The sequence below is a fragment of the Carassius auratus genome, chromosome 29 (genome assembly GCF_003368295.1).
Source record: "Carassius auratus strain Wakin chromosome 29, ASM336829v1, whole genome shotgun sequence".
Taxonomy (NCBI): Eukaryota; Metazoa; Chordata; class Actinopteri; order Cypriniformes; family Cyprinidae; genus Carassius; species Carassius auratus.
In genome coordinates this window covers 18,066,410-18,087,045 of record NC_039271.1, presented here as the reverse complement: position 1 = coordinate 18,087,045, position 20,636 = coordinate 18,066,410, and the positions used below count along the sequence as shown (strand labels likewise).

Below are 20,636 nucleotides of genomic sequence, written 5' to 3'. Positions count from 1 at the left end.
ATGTTAATTCATTAAAATACTATATAGAAACATGTTCAAATAAATTATAATATTAGATATTGTATGTGTATTAGTTAAATACGGCCACATTTATCATTTTATAATTTTATTTTCATCAATTATTGCATATAAAGGCATCCATATGACATTACAGACACTTTGAATATAGCATGTTGTATACCCAGGTAAACAGTTCAGTTTGTATTTAAAACCCCAAGTAAAAACAGGTTCATCCAAGTTATTGTTCATAATGACATAATTTAGTCTTGTACATTTTGCTTATTGTATTTTTTTTTAAAAACAACAACACAAAAAAAAAAAAAAATGCTGCATCGTGTATCAGATGATATTGCACATTGTTCAATATTCACACATGATTTTGAATCCTTTGAGCATCGAAATGCTAAAGATGGAAAATGAAAGTGTTCAACTTGAAAAAGTTTCCCAAGCTGTGTGTAAACATTGGTTCTAAGGCGGTTACCAAAAGGCACTTAGAATAAATTCTAGCAAAATGTTTCAGTGTATTGTTCAGGCACATTGGTTAGTAAGAGTAATTATAGAATAATCAAAAATGATAGCAGTATGTCAATCTTTAAGATAAACAGAAAGCAAAAAAATATGCTTTGTGTTGTTTTAGGCACATTTCATTTGTCTTCAAGTTGATGTGGGGAGCAGCATTTAAAGTTATTCATATTAACTTAACATCTGTCAAAATACCTGAATAAAGACTTTGAATTTCCATTTTCCACAGGCAGTTTACCAAAGAAGGCAATAATTCTGGATAAAACATTCAAAATCACAATCACTAACATTCATATCTTTTGTTTACTTCCACCCCAGATTTGACTCTTATTTGCTTGTTTGTTCTGCTTCTACACGCGCCTGATCTTGCGTTCAGTCTTTGTTCTCTGGTTAACTTGACTCATCTCTGAATGGAAAGAAAGAGAGAAAACATCATTGTGCATTTTAAAGTTTGATTCAAGAAAAACCCAAAGATCACGTGGCACCATATTAGAGAAAAAAATTGAGCAGTTTTGCAATCCTTCAAATGTTTTTGCGGACATACTTGCAAAATCCAGAGTGTAACTATCGCCGTTCACAGTGAAATTCATCTTTGTTTGGTTTTGTTGAAAACAACTCTCAATGTCAGCACTTGAGACTGAACAACCACCCTGTTGAAAAACAATATCAAGATCAGTGTCAATTACTTTAATCTCTCTGTGGCCATAAATACAGTAATCAGTGTCATCAATTAAGGGATTATGTACATTTAGTCCATAATTATCGCTTACTAAACCCTTACAGAGTGATCAGGGCTGGTATTGTATACCTGTATAACCCCTGAAGGGCTTTATATTGCAGTTTCTACTTTTGAATGTACACAATATCCCACTTGTTAAATTGCTATCAAATATTACATGGTCGTGATGAAAAACTTGTTACAATTTCCATATAAACCATTTTTTTAAATGTAATATTACTTTTCAGCTGGGAACTAAACACTAGATTGGTCCCAGCATTATTTTATATCTGTATAAATCATACAAATAGCATATAAAATAACATGTAGCAGATCTAGACAGGTGGAGCTGGGGAAGGTGAGGGGGTTTCAGAGGAACTCTGAAAGTGCGCTACAATCCTCAAGCGAATGCTAATCAGCCATTTAAAGTCATGGCCTAATGGTTAGAGAGTTTGACTCCTAACCTTAAGGTTGTGGGTTTGAGTCTCGGGCTGGCAATACCACGACTGAGGTGCCCTTGAGCAAGGCATTGAATTCCAACTGCTCTCCAGGCGCTGCAGCATAAATGGCTGCCCATTGCTCTGGGTGTGTGTTCACTGCTGTGTGTGTGCACTTTGGATGGGTTAAATGCAGAGCACAAATTCTGAGTATGGGTGTTTGCGGAACATATAAATTTTTGTGTTTCCAAACGAACATATTAAGTGGCGGAAGTCTCCGCGTTCAGTGCAAATCCTGCCCTTCAGCTGATTCTAAGGCCGGTGACACACTGGCTGCGTGGCGTGAGCGTGGCGTTTCTGCTGCGTGTCAGTTGCGTGATGGCTGCTTCGCGTTTTCTGTGTCTTTACACACCAGAATCGTGTCTGACGCGGCACTGGCGCGCTGCTGCTACTGTAGGTGACATAGAGGGAGGCCGCCGACAGACCAGGATCTTGCCTTCACGACAACAATATCTATACTTCATGTGGAGCATAAATATAAAGCCTACTGATAAAGGACACCGTCAACATATTGACAGCAAAATAGACTATGTTTGACAGGTGCAATATGCCATAGGGGTGCTCCGATCATGATCGGCCGATCGTTGATGCGCATCTCGTCAGTAAAGCCGGTTCTCTAATCAGCGGTTAATTCCATCAGGTGCATGATTTCACATAGAGCAGCTGTTACTACACAGAGCCGTTGTTAACTGAGAAGATGCGCCAAAAAAAGCTGAAAATGAAGTGGATTTGCGCATCTTCTCTATTAACAACGGCTCTGTGTAGTAACAGCGGCTCTATGTGAAATCACGCACCTGATGGAATTAACCGCTGATTAGAGAACCGGCTTTATTTACGAGATGCACATAACGATCGGCCGATCGTGATCGGAGCACCTCTAATATGCCAGTGTGTCACCGGCCTAAGGTTTTCAAAAGGCATCATGCGAGTGTGAACATCACTACAACTAGGAAAAAAACTATTGTAATTCAAACGCAGCTCCCGTCGGCATTTAAACAGACCTTTGCTCTTAAATGCGATCGGTCCAACGCAATAATGAAATCTGAGCAGGTCTAAAAACTGTTGTAGCTGCACTTTACACTTTGGAAAAGTTATATATATTTTTAAAATATGAGCAGGCCTACAAACTGGGATTGGTAATGCTGCACTGTAATCATAGTTATTTATTTATATTTTTCATTATATTTTATTATGTGATATTGGTTTGAGACTGAGAGTCTTTTATTTAGTGGAGAACTTTGCAGCAGTATTTTATTTATTATTCTTTTTATTTTATTTTATATATATTTTATTAAATTATTACAAAAAATGTAAACAAATTGTAAAAAAAAAAAGTTTATGGTAAAAAACAACCTTCAGTTTAATGTTTGCATTTCTTTCCCTTACTGTACCGAAAATGAACCGAACCATGACTTTAAAACTGAGGTACGTACCGAACTGTGATTTTTGCGTACCGTTACATATATATTTTTATTTATTTACTTAAGTTTTTCTCTTGTTGTTGTTCTTCTTTTTAAGTTACATAAGTTTTTGTGTGGTTTTAGTTTTAGTTGTAATCCTGCTTGGTCCAGCTGGAAGACCATCTTAAACCAGCTGCTCAAAAAAAAAAAAAAATGATAATAATAATAATACTACTGAATCCCTTTGAAGATGTTTTTTATACTGTCACTAAACAAATTATTTTTTCTAATTTGCTGTTTTAAGTGTCACTAAAATAGCCCTGTTATGTTTCTATCAACAACGATCAAACACATTGTTCATTTTGACAGTCATTATATAAAATAAGATTAAAAGCAACTATTCAAGAGAGCCGTTATTATTTGAAATGAATTGTTGAAATGAATTGATAAACATAATAATATACTTTCAAAGTCCTCATTAGCATGTAGAAAAAAGCTTGGTGCATTTGTTAAAAAAAGAAATAAGAAAAAATGCTTTACCGTTTTGTGGAAGGTGTACCACTGACTTTTCCCTTTAAACTGCCACTCTGGAGCTTTATTTGATGAAGGGCTGAACATGTTTTTTAACTGGGAGGTTATTCCACGTAATCTGTTCAGTGAGCACAATACGCTGTTAGTAGTGTTGGTTATGTTTTACACAATAATGCAAGTATTGGATTTATTTATTTTCAAAATGTGACATTTGCAACTAATTTTGCTTCTGTTATGACATTGTTTAATAAAACAATATTAAACGAAAAAAACAACAATAAAGAAAGAGACCTAAGTCTATTTATCTAGGATTGACAAAATGATGAAAAGTGGGCATTATACGACTAGCACTTTTTATTAACCTACATTAGATTTGATATTCATAAGGCAAGAGGGAAACAAGAATCAGTTGAGTAATCTCTTCATATTTACCCTGCGTTTTGAGGCGGTTCATATTTAGGGCGGCGTCTAACCCGCCTCTTACGGCCTGTAGATAGATTACTCTGACGCATTTCTGGGAACACAAACACGTTTATGAATGTGACCTTTCCTGTTTTTGGAAAGGTATTTCAAGGAAACAGATTTGGGAGAATACAAAACAAACCTTTAAAGCCAATCTCATACTGGGTAGAGTCGACGGTGAAGTTTACTGAGCCCCGGCGGTTCTTCTGATACTCCTTCTCCAGTTCTGAGCTTTGAATTGGGCTGGCTTTGCCCTATAGACACATGTACAATTAATAGATAGTCATTAAATATAATCTGGTTCTTGTTTGTAATCAAACTCATTTATACTAAATACTACTTATAGAATCCTAAACAGTAAGATACAGATTCCTCCTTGATATGTGATAAAAGCAGGCCATCATGTAAAACTCACCTTCTCTCCATACTGATACCAGCAGTGGTCACCTCTGTAATACCACAGCCATTCTGTATCTTTTGCGCTCATGCGCCGCACTTTAATATTTGTTTTCTTAAGAACTCTCATTTTAGTGAAATCAATAGAAATAACCCTAAAATGCGAATGAGAAAGAGAAAAACATGTCAAATAATTCCTTAAAAATGATATATATAGCTGCACAGAATAACAGGGGTTGTGTTTTATGGTATAGGGTAAAGGAACGAAATGTGGGGAAAATAATGATAGCATTTTAATTTGGGATGACTAATTTATCTTTAAACAATCTTTTAATCTGGTACACTCAAGTAAATAATAGAAATTGCACATACCCAGCTTGGGTGTTAAAGATCTTGATTCCTTTTGTGTTGGGGAGTGAATACTGGGCTTCTAGAATGTGATCATTGGAGATGTTCTTCCAGCCCTTTCCAATATTCAACTGCCATTTGTAGGGCCCATCAAATTCTTCATCAATCTCTGTTTCTGATAAAAAAAAATATATGAAATGATTAGTGAAGCAGACTAACTGATTAAACAATCGAACATACAATGTGCAATGCAATGCAAGGGTGTGAAATATGAGTGATAGTATCTGATTACTAATACAGTACTGAAATATTATTGGCCGTGCTGTATATGTAATATTAAGTGTTGCTATTGCTAACTTAAACTGTAAAAAAAAAAAAAAAAAAAAAAAAAAACAATGTACTAGCTTTACTGTTAATTTAAATAAAACTGAAAAAATGAAAACAGTTAGATGGAAAAACGTTTAAAGGTGGGGTGAAATGCTAGTTTTCACTCAATATCCTGTTAATCTTGAGTACCTATAGAGTAGTACTGCATCCTTCATTACTCCAAAAAGTATTTAGTTTTATTATATTCATAAGAGAAAGATAGTCTGTACCGATTTTTCCCCGGAAAAACACGACCGGCTGGAGGCGTGGCGTGTGGGCGGAGCTAAAGAATCACGAGCGCGAGTAAGCTTTTGCGTTGAGAGCATGTGGAAGCTGACATTACCGTGAGGAAAAAAACATCCAAAACAAACCATGTCTAACAGTCAGATTCAGCCGTTTATTTATGATCCAGAATCAGATCCCGAGGCTGAAACTGAACGAGAGCAGCAGCAGCAACGACTCGCTCCGAGCGGGGCTTGAACCCGGGTCTCCGATGGGAGGCGGACACACTAACAAGGAGGCAGAGATATTTGAAGCAGTTTTACTCACCGCCTGCGGTTCCAACACACGATCGTAACCCTTTTTCGTTGGGATTGCATCATCCTTAAGAAATAAACGATGTGCAAATCCGTCGTCAAACTGGGCTTTGTTTGTAAAACAAGCATCTTCGAAATGCAGGGAACAAACAAAAACACTTGCACAACTCCGTTGATGCTCTGTAAAAATAAACTCCATCCACTGGTCCCTTAATGCTGTTTTTTTTTTTTTTTGCTAATCTGTGCAGGGTTGTCTTGCCCTGGCAACCAAAAACACACTCCTTTTGTGACATTTCGCGACGCTCTCGCTCTGATCAGTGAAGTCTGTTGTGCTCTCAGTGCTGTGCTATACGGGAGCGCACGCTCTTCCGGCAGAAGTGCCTTAGGACCCATATACGGAAATTCCGCTCCATCTAACGTCACACAGAGCCATACTCGAAAAAAACTTTCCAAAACTTGTGACAAACCGGAAGGAGTATTTTGGGAACAAAAATACTCCTTCAAACGTACAACTTAATTTTTGAAACTTTGTCCATGTTTAGCATGGGAATCCAACTCTTTAACAGTGTAAAAAACTCAGTATGCATGAAATAGCATTTCACCCCCCCCCCCCTTTAAAAAAAAGAAAAGAAAAAGAAAACCCTGTCAATTAATGACAATAAGATTTAGAAATGTTTCCTTGCCAGATAACTCATTACTTGTTTTTTAGCAATGATTCATAAAAAAAAGACAATGAAATAGATGTTTGGTCTTTGATGTAAAATGACACATATTATATTGTATTGTATTTTATTGTATTATATTATATTATATTATATTATATTATATTATATTATATTATATTATATTATATTATATTATATACAACAATTCATTTTAGCAATCAGTCTTGGAATGAGAGTCATTAATTAGGATAACATGGAGTGTTTTGTAAGGCTAAGAAAAACATTGCTCTCAAATAATAACATGTGGGTGTAATTACTAGATATATCAATTATATTACATATGAAATTGTTTTTACTCTAGTTTAAGTATGTTTTGCGTAAGACACTTTGACTTTTTTGAATGAGTATTGTTGATACAGTACATTTTTAATCAATATATATATAAAATATATCAGTATACTTTTACACACATGTACACACATACCTGCAGATGAGGGCTTGCTTCTTCTTCTGCCTTGTCTTGCTGATGAACTCTGAACGTTGTGGTTGAGACGACACCCGGCACCAAACCTGCACGAATCCTTCAGGAAGTCACTGCAGATGTGTTCATTCCTGCACTTGTCTCCATAACTGCAGCGACCACGATTGTAATACTTACAGACCCTCCGCTTGAACACAAAGCATCAGAAGTGATTAAGATGTATTCATCTATGAAGCTCCAGCTGCATTCGCATTCATTTATATGTCTCTTACTAATCATCGCTTTTTACTAGTCATCTGCTTTCGCTTGAAAAGTCTTCAGAGATGTACCTTGCTAGATGTTTGTGGATCTTCTTCATTGTCAGAGCCAGAGCCAGACTCAGAATCGCTGGCTGCCTCAGAATCTGTGTCACTGTCACTGTATTCTGCGCAACTTTCACTAGACTGTAGGTTGCTGCCTTCATCTAGGAAGAAAGAAGTCCTCTTTATTATTATAAGAACACTTTTAATCAATATACAATTTAAAGAAAATTATTTAGAGAGCTTGACAATGTCACACAGTAAGGGCTACATCACTATTTTTGTTATATGTGTATACGTTCCTTTACTTAAATGTAATATGTCTTTATATAATAAAAATAATTTGTTGGTTAAGATACCAATTCAGTCATTTGCCATAATGTACCTGAGAATGGGACATTGCTTAAATATGTTTGGACTTTTTAAATATTATAGCCTATTGACTATTATGTCATATTTGTGTGCATAAAAACAGTAGCCAGTAGCAACAGTAGCCCTAAAGTTAGTTAACCCCTAAAATGAGGCTTAAAGAATTTTAACTAAGGGTGGAGTAACTTTAAAGAGGTTTATTACAAGTGGGCGCTGGTTCACTGTGTGTTGTTTTTCACAGTACAGATTTTTGACAAAAGTAAATACAGCCATGAGAAATTTCAACTAGAGTAAAACGTATGACAAGCGGCCTCTACTTGCTTTAGAAAGATAACATTTCGAAATGAGAATGACACAAAAATGAGAAACTGTTATCCGAGACCCTAGAAAAGCGGTAAGATAACCGAGACTGAAGACCGCTGATAAGACTAACTTTAGGTTTACCTTCTCTTGGCTAAGAAAGCCTATAGACATCTTACATTAGGCTATGTGATTTATTGTGTTTATCTGGTATCGGAAAATAGCCTGTATGAAACTCACCTGAATCCTCTTGATAGTTCGAAGCCATTTTCATAAATGAAGGAAGACCTTTATTCTTTCAGTTTCATTTTCTCTTAAACATAGCCTAACTGCATATGCTCGTGTGTACCACGCAGGCTATCTAGCAAGTTTCTTTTTTCTTTTTTTCTTTTCGTTTTGCGAATTAGTATATTATTGCAAAAAGTCCACAATAATCTTAACTAAAAAAAAAAATAAATAAAAAAAAAAAATAATAATAATACATATTTTTTTAATGTAGCCTAGTCATTTAAGCACTGGCGCCATCAGTGGGCAGCACCCGTAAGCGCATTTCTAAACGTGTGTGTGTGTGTGTGTGCTCTTATAAGAAAATATCTTAAATAAATTTTAATGTAAGAGATACATTTATGTAATTGTTTTCTTTTTATATTTTATAACATGAATAACGTTTTCTATGAAACAAAATGCTAACTCTCAAAGCATAGGCCTGCAGGCCCTACTGTACATTTACGGTGTAATGACACTTTAATTGAAAGTAGGCTATTACAGCCCATTAAAGGCCTATGAGAGGTTGTGACACTTTTTCATTGTATTGTTTGAATGATTCAAAATTACATGACAAAACCTGTACTTAAATATTTTATTTAGGCTAATATAATCAGACTACTTTTTGATTAGCCTACTTATGACCACCTTATTTATCAAACTGATTTAAATATGATACTCTTGTAGTATTGATACAAAAATACAAAGAGAAAGAACATATATTCCATTCGTTGTTGTTAAGAACATGAAGTGCATTAAACAAATATGTCAAGGTTCCTGAGGAGACTGCAGGGGTTTAATCAGTTTATAAATAAAACACTTAATAAAAAAGATTAAATACCGTGAACATGCCAGTGTGATTTATAACATATTGCCCAAAAATTTTAGGAGGTAGTCTACTTCAACTAAATATTTTAGGTGAAAGAGGGTCGGCTGTCAAAAAATGGTCGGGAATCCCTGCATTAAGAAATAATGTAAAGAAAAAAAAGGTGTGGTGCGCCTTGCGTTTCAAACCTGAAAAGTGTATGGTGGATTAGGGTAATGTGGGACACTTTTTGCCATTATGACTTGTGCATCATATTTCCATATGAAGCCAAAATTATACATCAAAATATTATATCATTATGAAATCCCCAAGACGTTCCCTATCTAAATCAGAAAACATTTTTCAGAAATTGTAATTAAAGGGGAAATGGCAGATATATTAGTGCTCCTTGTGCCAAATTATTTAAGAATTTGTGGATTTTCTAATGTGGGACAGCTCATGCTCAAATCTGGGACACTATGTTTTGTCTTTTTTAAACTTCACATTTGCTTCATTAATTTAGTAGGCTTACAGTGTGTTTGTTGTCTTCATAAGTAAAAAAAAAAATCCTTTATGGAATGTTAATATAATATATATTGTATATTATTTTAAAATAATGTATTTTTTATTATTTACAACAATAATAATAACCCTGTAATGAAGTCAAAAGTGTAAAATTTTATAATGGCAAAATAATTTAATAAACAATTTTTGAAAATATGCAAAATTTTGAACATTGAATGCCTTTAAATTTAAAACGTATTAAACTTCTTTAAACTTCTAATATTACATTTCTTTCTTTCTTTTTCAAAAGCTTGTGTTAATCTAATTTTAATGGTAAGAACACTGCATAGAAGTAAGAGTACAGAAGTAAGCTGTCCTGGGCACTCATGGACTCATCATGATCCAGGATCATATTGCCCTCTAGTTGCTAAATTGTGAATCTGGATCTTAAAACAAATAATATTGCTGCATTATAAACCCAAAAATTGACAAAATCACATGTATGGCATTTAACCTTCACATTTTATCAATTGAATAACATAGTAAATTTTACTGTCCCACATTAGTCAAAACATGCTGTCCCACTTTTAAAATATCCTTTTCTAAAGTGGGACAACAAAGATTTCTTTAAATAGAAAATATTCTTAACACATTTTAACAATATTATTGCAAAATTTGATGTATAAATTCACGACAAATTTAATTCGATAACAATTTAGAACATTGATTTATTTATAACAGATTTATCATTTCTGCCTGAATTCAACACCAATCACGTTCACTTTAATGTTGTAAAATAAGAGATAAACGCAATAAAGCTGAGGTGTCACACATTAGTCAGTGTCCCACATTACACTAATCCACACTATGTCTGATACAAGAGAGGTCGATTAACGTGAATGAAGTTACTTCAGTGTAATGTTTAATTATCTCTAATGTCTGTTAAACGAGTTTAAAGATAGGCAATATGTATGGCCTATGACAACAATATAACAAGTTCATTGCATGTCTACTTGCCGGTGCATGGTAGATTAAGGTGATCTTGTGTTATTGTCACTATCCAGCAAGATCACCACAGTCAGAGAGGTATTTTTTTTTTTGAGATTGCAGAAAACAATTAGATTTTTTTTGTTGTTGTTGTTTGTGAATTTTCAAATATTACTGTAGGGTGAAAAAGAACATTAAAGATGGTGGTATTTGTAGACATGTAAAACAAGATTCTGGTGGAGTTTGCAGAAAAAAATTGATTTAGATTTTTTATGAATTTTCAAAATTGTACTATTAAAAAGTACATTTTTTTCATGATTTTGGCATGGAATTATCAAAAGAATGAAACTGTGAAATAAAATTATTTTTTTTAATTCCCCCTCACTTTATGTTGATTTACTCCACATAAGCAAGATACACCATACAGTAGCAGGTTGAATGATAACATAATAATAATAATAATAATAATAATAATAATAATTCCTTACATTTATATAGCGCTTTTCTAAGCACTCAAAGCGCTTTACATAGTCAGGAGGTATCTCCTCATCCACCACCAGTGTGCAGCATCCACCTGGATGATGCGACGGCAGCCATATTGTGCCAGTAGGCCCACCACACACCAGCTTATTGGTGGAGAGGAGACAGAGTGATGAAGCCAATCAGCAGATATGGGGACTGTTAGGAGGCCATGATGGTCAAAGGCCAATGGGCGAATTTTGCCAGGATGCTGAGGTCACACCTCTACTCTTTTTGAAAGACATCCGGGGATTTTTACTGACCACAGAGAGTCAGGACCTCGGTTTAACGTTTCATCCGAAGGACGGTGCTTGTTGACAGTATAGTGTTCCCATCACTACACTGGGATGCTAGGACCCACACAGACCACAGGGTGAGCACTCCCTGCTGGCCTCACTAGCACATCTTCCAGCAGCAACCTGGTTTTCTCAGGAGGTCTCCCATCCAGGTACTGACCAGGCTCAGCCCTGCTTAGCTTCAGTGGGAAACTGGTCTTGGGCTCCAGGGTGATATGGCTGCCGGCAGTTATAACGCTTAAAACATGAATGAATTCCGTCATTCTTAAAAATAATAATAATAATGATTATTTAATAAATCCATGGATCAAACTGATATACAATAATCTTAACTTTAAGTAGAAAGTGTTATGAGCCTGGCTCTTTCTGTCCTTATCCACCCTCTTCTGGCCACCGGGCTTTTAGTCTTCTCAATCATTCACTCTCCTCTTCCCAGCTGCTCTCTATCTTCTCCTGCTTTACTCTAAGGACACCACACCTGTCCCCTTTTCCCTCTGATTAAGTTTGCTACTTCTCCCCTCTCTTCCTCCTGTCTCTTTGTCAGATTGTTCGTTAACCTCTGTTTAGTCCTGTCCTGTATTGTCGTGGTTTCATCTAGCAACTAGTATTTTTTGCTTTGCTCTTACCAATGTTCTGCTCTTCCTTACCAATGTTCTGCTCTTCCTGTTCATCCTCTTCTCCATCTTCTTCAGTTGCAGAAGCTGCTCCAGAATCCATGAAGCTGGGGGGCTTACGTATCTCTCCGGAAGAAAGAGAACGGAGAATTTTGCACCGCCTATGTCTCTACTGTGGTTCCGACAAGCATTTTGTGTTTTCGTGACAAGTAAAAGCCAACACTCGCCAGTAATGGGGGGGTACTGGCAAACGCTACTCCTCTGGTCCCTTCTCACAAGACCAACACTACCATTCTGGTACATCTGCACTGGCAGGGTTTATCTGTCTCTACCAGCGCCATGATTGACTCTGGGGCAAAGGGAAATTTTATCGTCGAAGCCTGGGCCCGCAAGCAAGGTATTACTCTCATTGACCTAGAGAAGGCCACTCCCCTTTTTGCCCTAGATGGTAGTTCGCTTCTCAAGATCTGCCGTGAGACTGTTCCATTGTCTCTCACTGTTGTTCTCCTTTTTCTCCCATAGTGCTAGGACATCCCTGGTTAGTTCAGCATAATCGCCATATTAACTGGGCTAAGGGTACTATTCTGTCATGGAATCTGTCATGTCATGTTAAATGTCTTGTCTCTGCCCTCCCTCCTGTTTCGTCTGTTTCTGTGTTTCAGGAGGAGCCAGGTGATTTGTCTGGGGTGCCGGAGATGTATCTGCGAGCGGTTTTCAGTCGTTCCCGAGCCACTTCTCTCCCTCCCCATCATCCTTATGATTGTAGCATCCATCTCCTTCCCGGTACTACTCCACCACGTGGTAGACTGTATTCTCTGTCAATTCCTGAGTGCAAAGCTCTTGAGAATTATCTCTCAGAGACTCTTAATGCGGGTACCATTGTTCCCTCCTCCTGTTCCCTCCTCCTCTCCTGCCGGCGCAGGTTTCTTCTTTGTGAAAAAGAAGGATAGGTCCTTGCATCCCTGTATTGATTATCGGGGGCTCAATGACATAACGGTAAAGAATAAATATCCTTTGCCGCTTATGTCATCCGCTTTTGAGATCTTGCAGGGGGCCAAGTTTTTCACAAAGTTAGACCTGCGCAATGCTTACTATTTGGTGCGCATAAAGGAGGGTGACAAGTGGAAGACCGCATTCAATACTCCTCTCAGGCACTTTGAATACCGAGTTCTACCTTTCGGACTCGTAAACGCTCCCGCAGTTTTTCAGGCACTTATAAATGACGTTCTTCTTGATATGCTGAATATCTTATAGATTTTTTCACCCTCTTTTTTCATCCTTCAGGTTCATATTCAGCACGTTCAATGCATTCTTCAGTGCCTTTTAGAGAACTGCCTTTTCGTCAAAGCTGAGAAGTGCTCTTTTCATGCGCAATCAGTAACCTTTCTCAGGTCCGTTATTTCGGCTGAGGGGATTAGTATGGACCCCGCTAAGGTCCAAGCAGTTACTGACTGGCCAGTTCCTGAATCACGCACTGCCCTTCAGCGATTCCTTGGCTTTGCCAATTTTTATTGTAGGTTTATTCTGAATTTTGGGCAGGTGGCAGAACCATTAACAGCCCTCACGTCATCGAAGTCCAGTTTCGTTTGGACCGAATCCGCCCAGAGAGCGTTTGAGCGTCTTAAGAACCTTTTCTCCACTGCTCCCATTTTAATTACTCCCAACATCTCTAACCAGTTCGTTGTCGAGGTTGATGCTTCAGAGTTGGGCTTTGGGGCCATCCTCTCCCAACGCTCACCTTCTGATGGCAAGGTGCACCTGTGCGCCTATTTTTCGCACCGTCTGTCGCCTCCTGAACGCAATTATGATGTCGGCGATCGCGTGCTCGTCGCCATTCGGTTGGCTTTGGAGGAGTGGCAACATTGGTTGGAGGGAGCGTCGCTTCCGTTCGTTGTTTGGACGGATCACCGTAACGTCATACATTTGATCTGCTAAGAGACTGAACCTCTCTTTTTCACCTGCTTCGAGTTTTGCAAGTCACAGATCTAAGAATGTTAAACCCGACGTGCTTTCTCGTCTTTTCTATTCATCTGTGGTCTCCCCATCCCAGGAGATGGTTATCCCTCCTGCACGGGTGATTGGGGTGACGGTTTGGGGAATAGAGAAACTGGTTAAACGCGCGATCGCTCAGTCGTTCGTGCTGCAAGGCTGTCCTAGACATTTACTTTTTGTCCCGGTCTCTGCTCGACGCGCGTTCCTTCAGTGGGGCAATACCTCCAAATTAGCAGCCCATCCCAGCGTTAGAGGTACCCTTGCCTTGGTCAAACAGCGTTTTTGGTGGCCATCCAGCGAAAGAGATTTTGTTGCGGCTTGCGCCATTTGCGCTCAAACCAGGTCCGGCCACTCTCCCCCTGCTGGTCTTTTGGGTCCATTGCCTGTTCCGTCTCGCCCGTGGTCGCACATAGCTCTAGATTTTATTTCTGGTCTTCCTTTGTCAGCCGGGCAAACAGTTATCCTTACAGTCGTCGATCGCTTTTCCAAAGCCGCGCACTTCATCTCTCTTCCTAAACTCCCCTCCGCCAAAGAAACTAGCTCAGATTATGGTCGATCATGTTTTTAAACTCCATGGTCTTCCCTCTGACATAGTTTCAGACAGAGGCCCCCAATTCGCCTCCCAGTTTTGGATAGAATTCTGCCTTCTGATCGGGACCTCGGCATTCTTTCGTCCGGGTTCCATTCCCAGACCAATGGTCAGGCCAAACGGGCCAATCAAATTGTTGGTCGCATCCTGCGCAGTCTCACTTTTAAGAATCCTGTGTCTTGGTCCGAGCAACTCCCCTGGGCCGAATACGCCCATAATTCTCTCCCATCCTCGGCAACCGGTCTCTCACCTTTCCAAAGTTGCCTTGGATACCAACCACCTTTATTTTCCTCGCAAGATTCAGATTCATGCGTTCTGTCTGTCCAAGCGTACATTATATATTGCAGACGAACCTGGAAGAGGGTGAGGTCAGCTCTTTGTCGTTCTAGGGCTGGGATGTGCGTAGCAGCGAATAGGCGTCACGTCAAGAGCCCCCGCTATCATTGCGGCCAAAGGGTGTGGCTTTCCACTCATAATCTACCTCTTCAATCCATTTTGCGGAAACTGGCACCCAGTTTTATCGGTCCTTTTCGGATTTCTAAGATTGTCAGTCCTGTCTCAGTCAAGCTAAAACTTCCTCCTAATCTCAGTCGCGTCCACCCCGTTTTCCATGTCTCTTGCGTTAAGCCCGTTATATGCGCCCCGTCACGTCCTTCGCATCCTCCCGTCTCCATTGAGGGCGCTCCCGCTTATAAGGTCTGAAGACTTCTGGACGTTCGCCGTTGTGGTCGCGGTTACCAATACTTAGTGGACTGGGAGGGGTACGGCCCTGAGGAGAGAAGCTGGATTCCATCTGGGGACGTCCTGGACCGGTCGCTTATTGATGATTTCCTCCGCTCTCACAGTCTTACTCCTTAGGAGCGCCAGGCAGCGCTCTTCGTTTGCTACTTCTCCCCACTCTTCCTTCTGTCTCTTCGTCAGATTGTTCGTTAACCTCTGTTTAGTCCTGTCCTGTTTTGTCGTGGTTTCATCTAGCAGCTAGTTTTTTTGCTTTGCTCTTACCAATGTTCTGCTCTGTATCAGTGCTGCACTGGATAGAACTACTGCTGTGCTTCTTCTGTGTACGCTCCTGTGTGACCAGAGGCCTGCCACCATCTGTGCCCGAGCTTCCTCATTGAACTCTGCCTAAGTTTGTTTCCAAGACGAATTCTCTGTTGCTGATTACTGGCCTTATTTTTTGCCTGTTTTCGTTGTGATTTTTTACCAAGAAGATTTCAGGTTTTTTTTTACCCTACCTTTACCCTTGCCTCATTTACCTTTTATTAAAGAATCTGTTGACTGTCATTTTGCTTTTGGGTCCTCTCTCACACCATAACAGAAAGACAGTTGTACACAACATAATCAAAATTATGCATTAATTTAGCAACGTTCCACATAAAAAAGGAAAAATGTACAGCTTTTAACTCAGAAATAAATAAATAAACATAATTATAGTAAAATAAGCGGTGAAAACTTAAATAGAAGGCTGTGAATATGAATACAAATATAAATAAATACTAGCTACAACCGAATTATGATTTCTGTGTGGTTCTAATTTGATTTGCCAACCGCTAACAAAACATAATTATAGTAAAACAAACTGCAAACAAACATTAATAGAAGGCCGTGAATATGAAGAAATATGACAACCGAAAGGACAATTTACTAAAGAAGACAGTAGCCTAGGCTAGCGCCTTGAACAAGCTCGTACCTCAATCTACCGTGACTGCAGTAAATATCAGCTCATGCTAGTTTTTTTTGATCCCGTATTCATTTATTTATTAGAATTTTGTGGAGCATAATTTCTGAGATGCATTAGTTTGGCTTTGGCGTAACTTGTTTGGAAAGTAGTTTAATTAGCAGAGAAATGTTTAATAATTAATCATTATTACCACATCATGGGAATGTAATTAATAACAACAGTAGGCCTACTCCACGTACTTCTTCACCCGACCACTAGATGACAGCAGTAGTAACAGTAAAACACCCCTGCAGTCGCTCATAGTGCCTTCAGCTTTCAAGTGCCACAACTGCTTATTCAGAAAACAGGCATACATTTGAAACTCAAACCTTGTTGCTTGTCTCACTTCTCATTGATTTTTTCTCGAAGATGTTTTGAATCGAACTGGTGGCGATCACGGAAAAGTGGCGTGGCTTACCTGACAGGAACAGCTGCATGCAACACAGTGTGCACTTTGTTGATGCCTTAGCATTTGAAATCCAAGTTTCCATATGTATAATGTAAATCTTATTTAATGTAATGTTAAATCTGTGTTCAGGAGCAAAACCAGTTTTCTGTCCTGTTCCATCTTGGGACATATCAGTTTAAGTCAAGTCACCTTTATTTATATAGCGCTTTAAACAAAAAAGGTTGTGTCAAAGCAACTGAACAACGTTATTTATAAAAACAGTGTGTCAATAATGCAGAATGACAGTTAAAGGCAGTTCATCACTGAATTCAGTGATGTCATCATTTCAGTTCAGGTGAAATAGAAGTTAACAATATCGCTGTTATCGCTAAGTGACCCCAACTAAGCAAGCCAGAGGCGACAGCGGCAAGGAACCGAAACTCCATATGTAGACACGATGAAAAGCAATATTTATCCAGATATTGTAATGGTACATTCACATGACTTTAGATCCTGAATCATTGTTTAAGTGATTTTCAGTGTCTGGGAAAGAGTAGGATGAGATGATGTTAAGGACCTGCCATGACAAGACCTGCCAATGCCTATACTTGCGTGGCTCACGAATCTCAAGTATCGTGTGAGTGGATTCTCTTCTCGATCTGTTCCCGCTTTAATCTGCAAAGATATGATAAATAAACAAAATTGATATTCCTAATTTTTTTAAATAATCCCACAACTAAAAGAGCAAAGGTTTGTGACTCAAACACTTCTAATATTTATTCTACTGCCACTAACACTACAAGATCATTTTTATTTTTTAAAGAAATTATTACCTTTATTAGGCAAGCATGCATTAAATTTATCAAAATATATATATTTTTATATTTGTACAATATATACATATAACTATATATATATATTTCAAACATTTTCTTTTGAAAATTATATTTATTAAAGAATTCTGAAATTAGCATATCAGAATTAACAGCTGTTTATTGAAATTTTCTTCTGCCAACAGTAGTATATGACAAAAAGCAACTACACAAATTTAGTTTTTTAGTACCCATTTAGTACCCATCCCAACCCGTCCCTTCAGACTTAAAAAATAAAATAAAAATAAAATAATAATAAAAATTATTAATAATAATAAACAATAAGTTAAGTAATGTTAATTCATAAAAAACAATACAATAATTGTCATAAAGATTTTAGAAAAGATGACACCACATTAAAAACTGAAAGCCATAAATTTCCAGTTTTCACATTAGATCCATGTATATGAGAAGCTGAGAATTCCAATGAAATACTGTCCAACAAATACACAGTCCAGATTCATCTGTCCACTGTGTGAGGAGGATTCCAACGGTTGACTAGCAACACATATCAGGATGATTTGTGAAGAATCAAATAACACTGAAGACTGGAATTAAAAATTCAGCTTTGCCATGAATAAATGGCAATTTAAAATATATTCAAATACATTTATTTTAAGGTGTAATATTATTTCATAATATTATAGATCAAATAAATGTAGCCTTAGTGAGCATAAGAGACTTCTTAAATATTAAAAAGTACTTAACCCCAAACCTTTGAACAGTCAGGGGTAAATTTCAGGCTTATAATTATTCCTCATAAAGCTATCATATGACTTCAGAAGACGTACGCGACTCAGATAAGCAATTTTTCTTCATTGTAAATAATGATGATAATAAAAAAATAGTTTTAAGTTTTGTTTTTTGAGTTTCACTGAATTAACAAATTTACTCAGGATAGCAAATCTTAATGCATTGTTGCCTTGCTCTTTTTAATTTTCTCAATTCTTAAAAGTAAACAATATTGCTAATGAATCACATAAATCATGCAAATAATGCACAGAATGTATAATGTATCTGCCTTTAAAGTCCATTTATGAGTTGTCCAAATTAAGCGGTAAAGAACTAAATGTAAGGTATTTGGCTCCAGGATAAGGCTAGGGACCCTGTGGGACTACTTAATGGATGAAAATAGCTATAAGGCAGGATATCCCAACAAAGTGTATAAGTATTTGTATACTTATTTTGAAAAATAGGTTTGGGGAAGTGCCATCTTGCATGTTTTGTCAGAGGGCCAAGGGCATTTCAGTGCAGGGATTTATTCATGAGACCTAAATGTGGTAGGTATTTCCTGTGTTTTGTCTAGGAATTCTAGGTCACTTCCTGTTTCCTGTTTCCTGTTTATAGTCAGTTTGTAGTCAATTTGTTCGTTACTTCCCCTTGATTAGTCTTCCCGTGTGTCTTGTTAGTGTATATACTGAATAGACCTTGTTTCTCTTGTGCTTTGTTGAATATTAATGTGTTGGTGCTCTTTGCTTCTGTTTCTGTGTCTTTCTCTTAATTTCTTTGGTTTGTTGTTTGTTTTGGTTATTGATATGAAACTCTCTGCACCTAGATACACACCACCGTTTAACTTCCCTTAATCAGCACGCTACAGCATGCAGTCTTTTTTCTTCAAAATCCAAAAATATGGAAGGTTCCCATATGTTAAACAAAACAAATACTTACAATATTAAAAGCTATGATATTTGTATTACTCAAGGAGTTAAAGCTGCAGTAGGTAACTTTTGTAAAAATATATTTTTTACATATTTGTTAAACCTGTCATTATGTCCTGACAGTAGAATATGAGACAGATAATCTGTGAAAAAATCAAGCTCCTCTGGCTCCTCCCAGTGGTCCTATTGCCATTTGCAGGAATACATCGCTCCCGGTAAGAAACAACCAATCAGAGCTGCGGTCCGTAACTTTGTTTATGTTCAAAATGTAGAAAAATGTATATAATTGTAACGCCACGCCAGCAGAGGGAGCCCTCTCCAGAGTACTGACTGTGTTCCGCTCCCTCTGTTTCACCTGTAACTTCCTGTTGGATAGACATTTAAGCATGGCCGCAACCACAATCACGTTGCGAAGTATTGCCAGCCTGTCTGCCTTACTGAGCGTTTTTCCCATTGCCATAGTTTGCCTTATTGTGTATGATCTTTGCCTGGTTTCCTCGTTTCTGCTTTTGGATTTGCCCACTGTCTTGTTGTTTGGATTGGACTGCCTATCTGTGTATGATTCTCTGCCTTCTACGATTACGATTCTCTGCCTACTGTTTGGATTTGTCTGCTGTGGATGCTATTAAACTGCACATGGATTCTAACGCCGCCTCCGCGTCATTACATAATACTTTGCCACCGAAGAATCCAGCAGAAGTAACAGATCTACAGGCCGCGTTGGCTTATCAGAGCAACGTTCTCACGGAGTACCGTGACCAACTGGCTAAAGCTCAAGTGGCTAACGACTATCTCGCGCAGTATCTACGATCGCTACCACCACCCAAGCCCGTAAAGGTACATTTCGCTCTTCCTGATAAATTCAACGGTTCTGTAGAACAATGTAAAGGTTTCATTCGGCAAGTTGAGATCTTTTTCATGTATCAAGAGGATAGCTTTGACTCTGATGAGAAGAAGTGTGCATTCCTCATGTCATTGCTAACGGGCAAAGCGATCGAGTGGGCTGCAGCAGTTTGGGAAACCGACCGTATGTTACAAACATTTTTTCCATATTTCATAAAACAACTCAGAGATGTGTTTGAATACCCAGCAGGGGGCAAGGATGTTTCCACTAAGCTAATGCAACTCACTCAAGGCCGCAAATTGGCCGCCGACCATGCTATCGAATTCAGAACAATTGCTGCTCAGAGTGGATGGAACGACGTTGCACTTAAGGCCATGTTTCGTCGCAGTTTAAGCCTGGAGTTACAGGCAGAGCTCGCTTGTAAAGGTGAGGATTATTCCTTTTCTGATTATATCACGTTGGCTATCAGGATCGATAATCTCATCCGTACCCATCGCCCTCAACCCAAGTTTACAAACGTCATGCCTACCCCTCGAACTACACAGATGTCTGAAACATGTCATGTCAGTGATCATGCCAACTCTGAGCCTATGTAACTAGGAATTACCAGGCTGTCATCCAAAGAGAGATCAAGAAGAGTCACTCAGAGATTAAGTTTTGCTGCGGGAGTGCAGCCCATCGCAACGCAATGTGT

General features: G+C 38.1%; 1 protein-coding gene and 1 pseudogene across 1 annotated transcript; both read right to left on the bottom strand.

Annotated features, from left to right (window-relative positions):
• Positions 1 to 311: 311 nt before the first annotated feature.
• LOC113048255 (poly [ADP-ribose] polymerase 12) lies at positions 312 to 8,275 on the bottom strand. The gene is made up of 10 exons (XM_026209953.1): positions 8,131 to 8,275; positions 7,252 to 7,385; positions 6,926 to 7,109; positions 4,899 to 5,049; positions 4,546 to 4,681; positions 4,273 to 4,384; positions 4,101 to 4,182; positions 3,678 to 3,786; positions 1,067 to 1,172; positions 312 to 928 (listed from the first exon to the last, which is right to left on the bottom strand). Exons 1-10 carry the CDS (start codon positions 8,162 to 8,164, stop codon positions 873 to 875), a joined length of 1,104 nt encoding a protein of 367 aa, XP_026065738.1. The 5' UTR covers positions 8,165 to 8,275; the 3' UTR covers positions 312 to 872.
• Positions 8,276 to 11,375: 3,100 nt separating this feature from the next.
• LOC113048681 (uncharacterized) lies at positions 11,376 to 11,492 on the bottom strand (annotated as a pseudogene).
• Between the last annotated feature and the right edge of the window lie 9,144 nt (positions 11,493 to 20,636).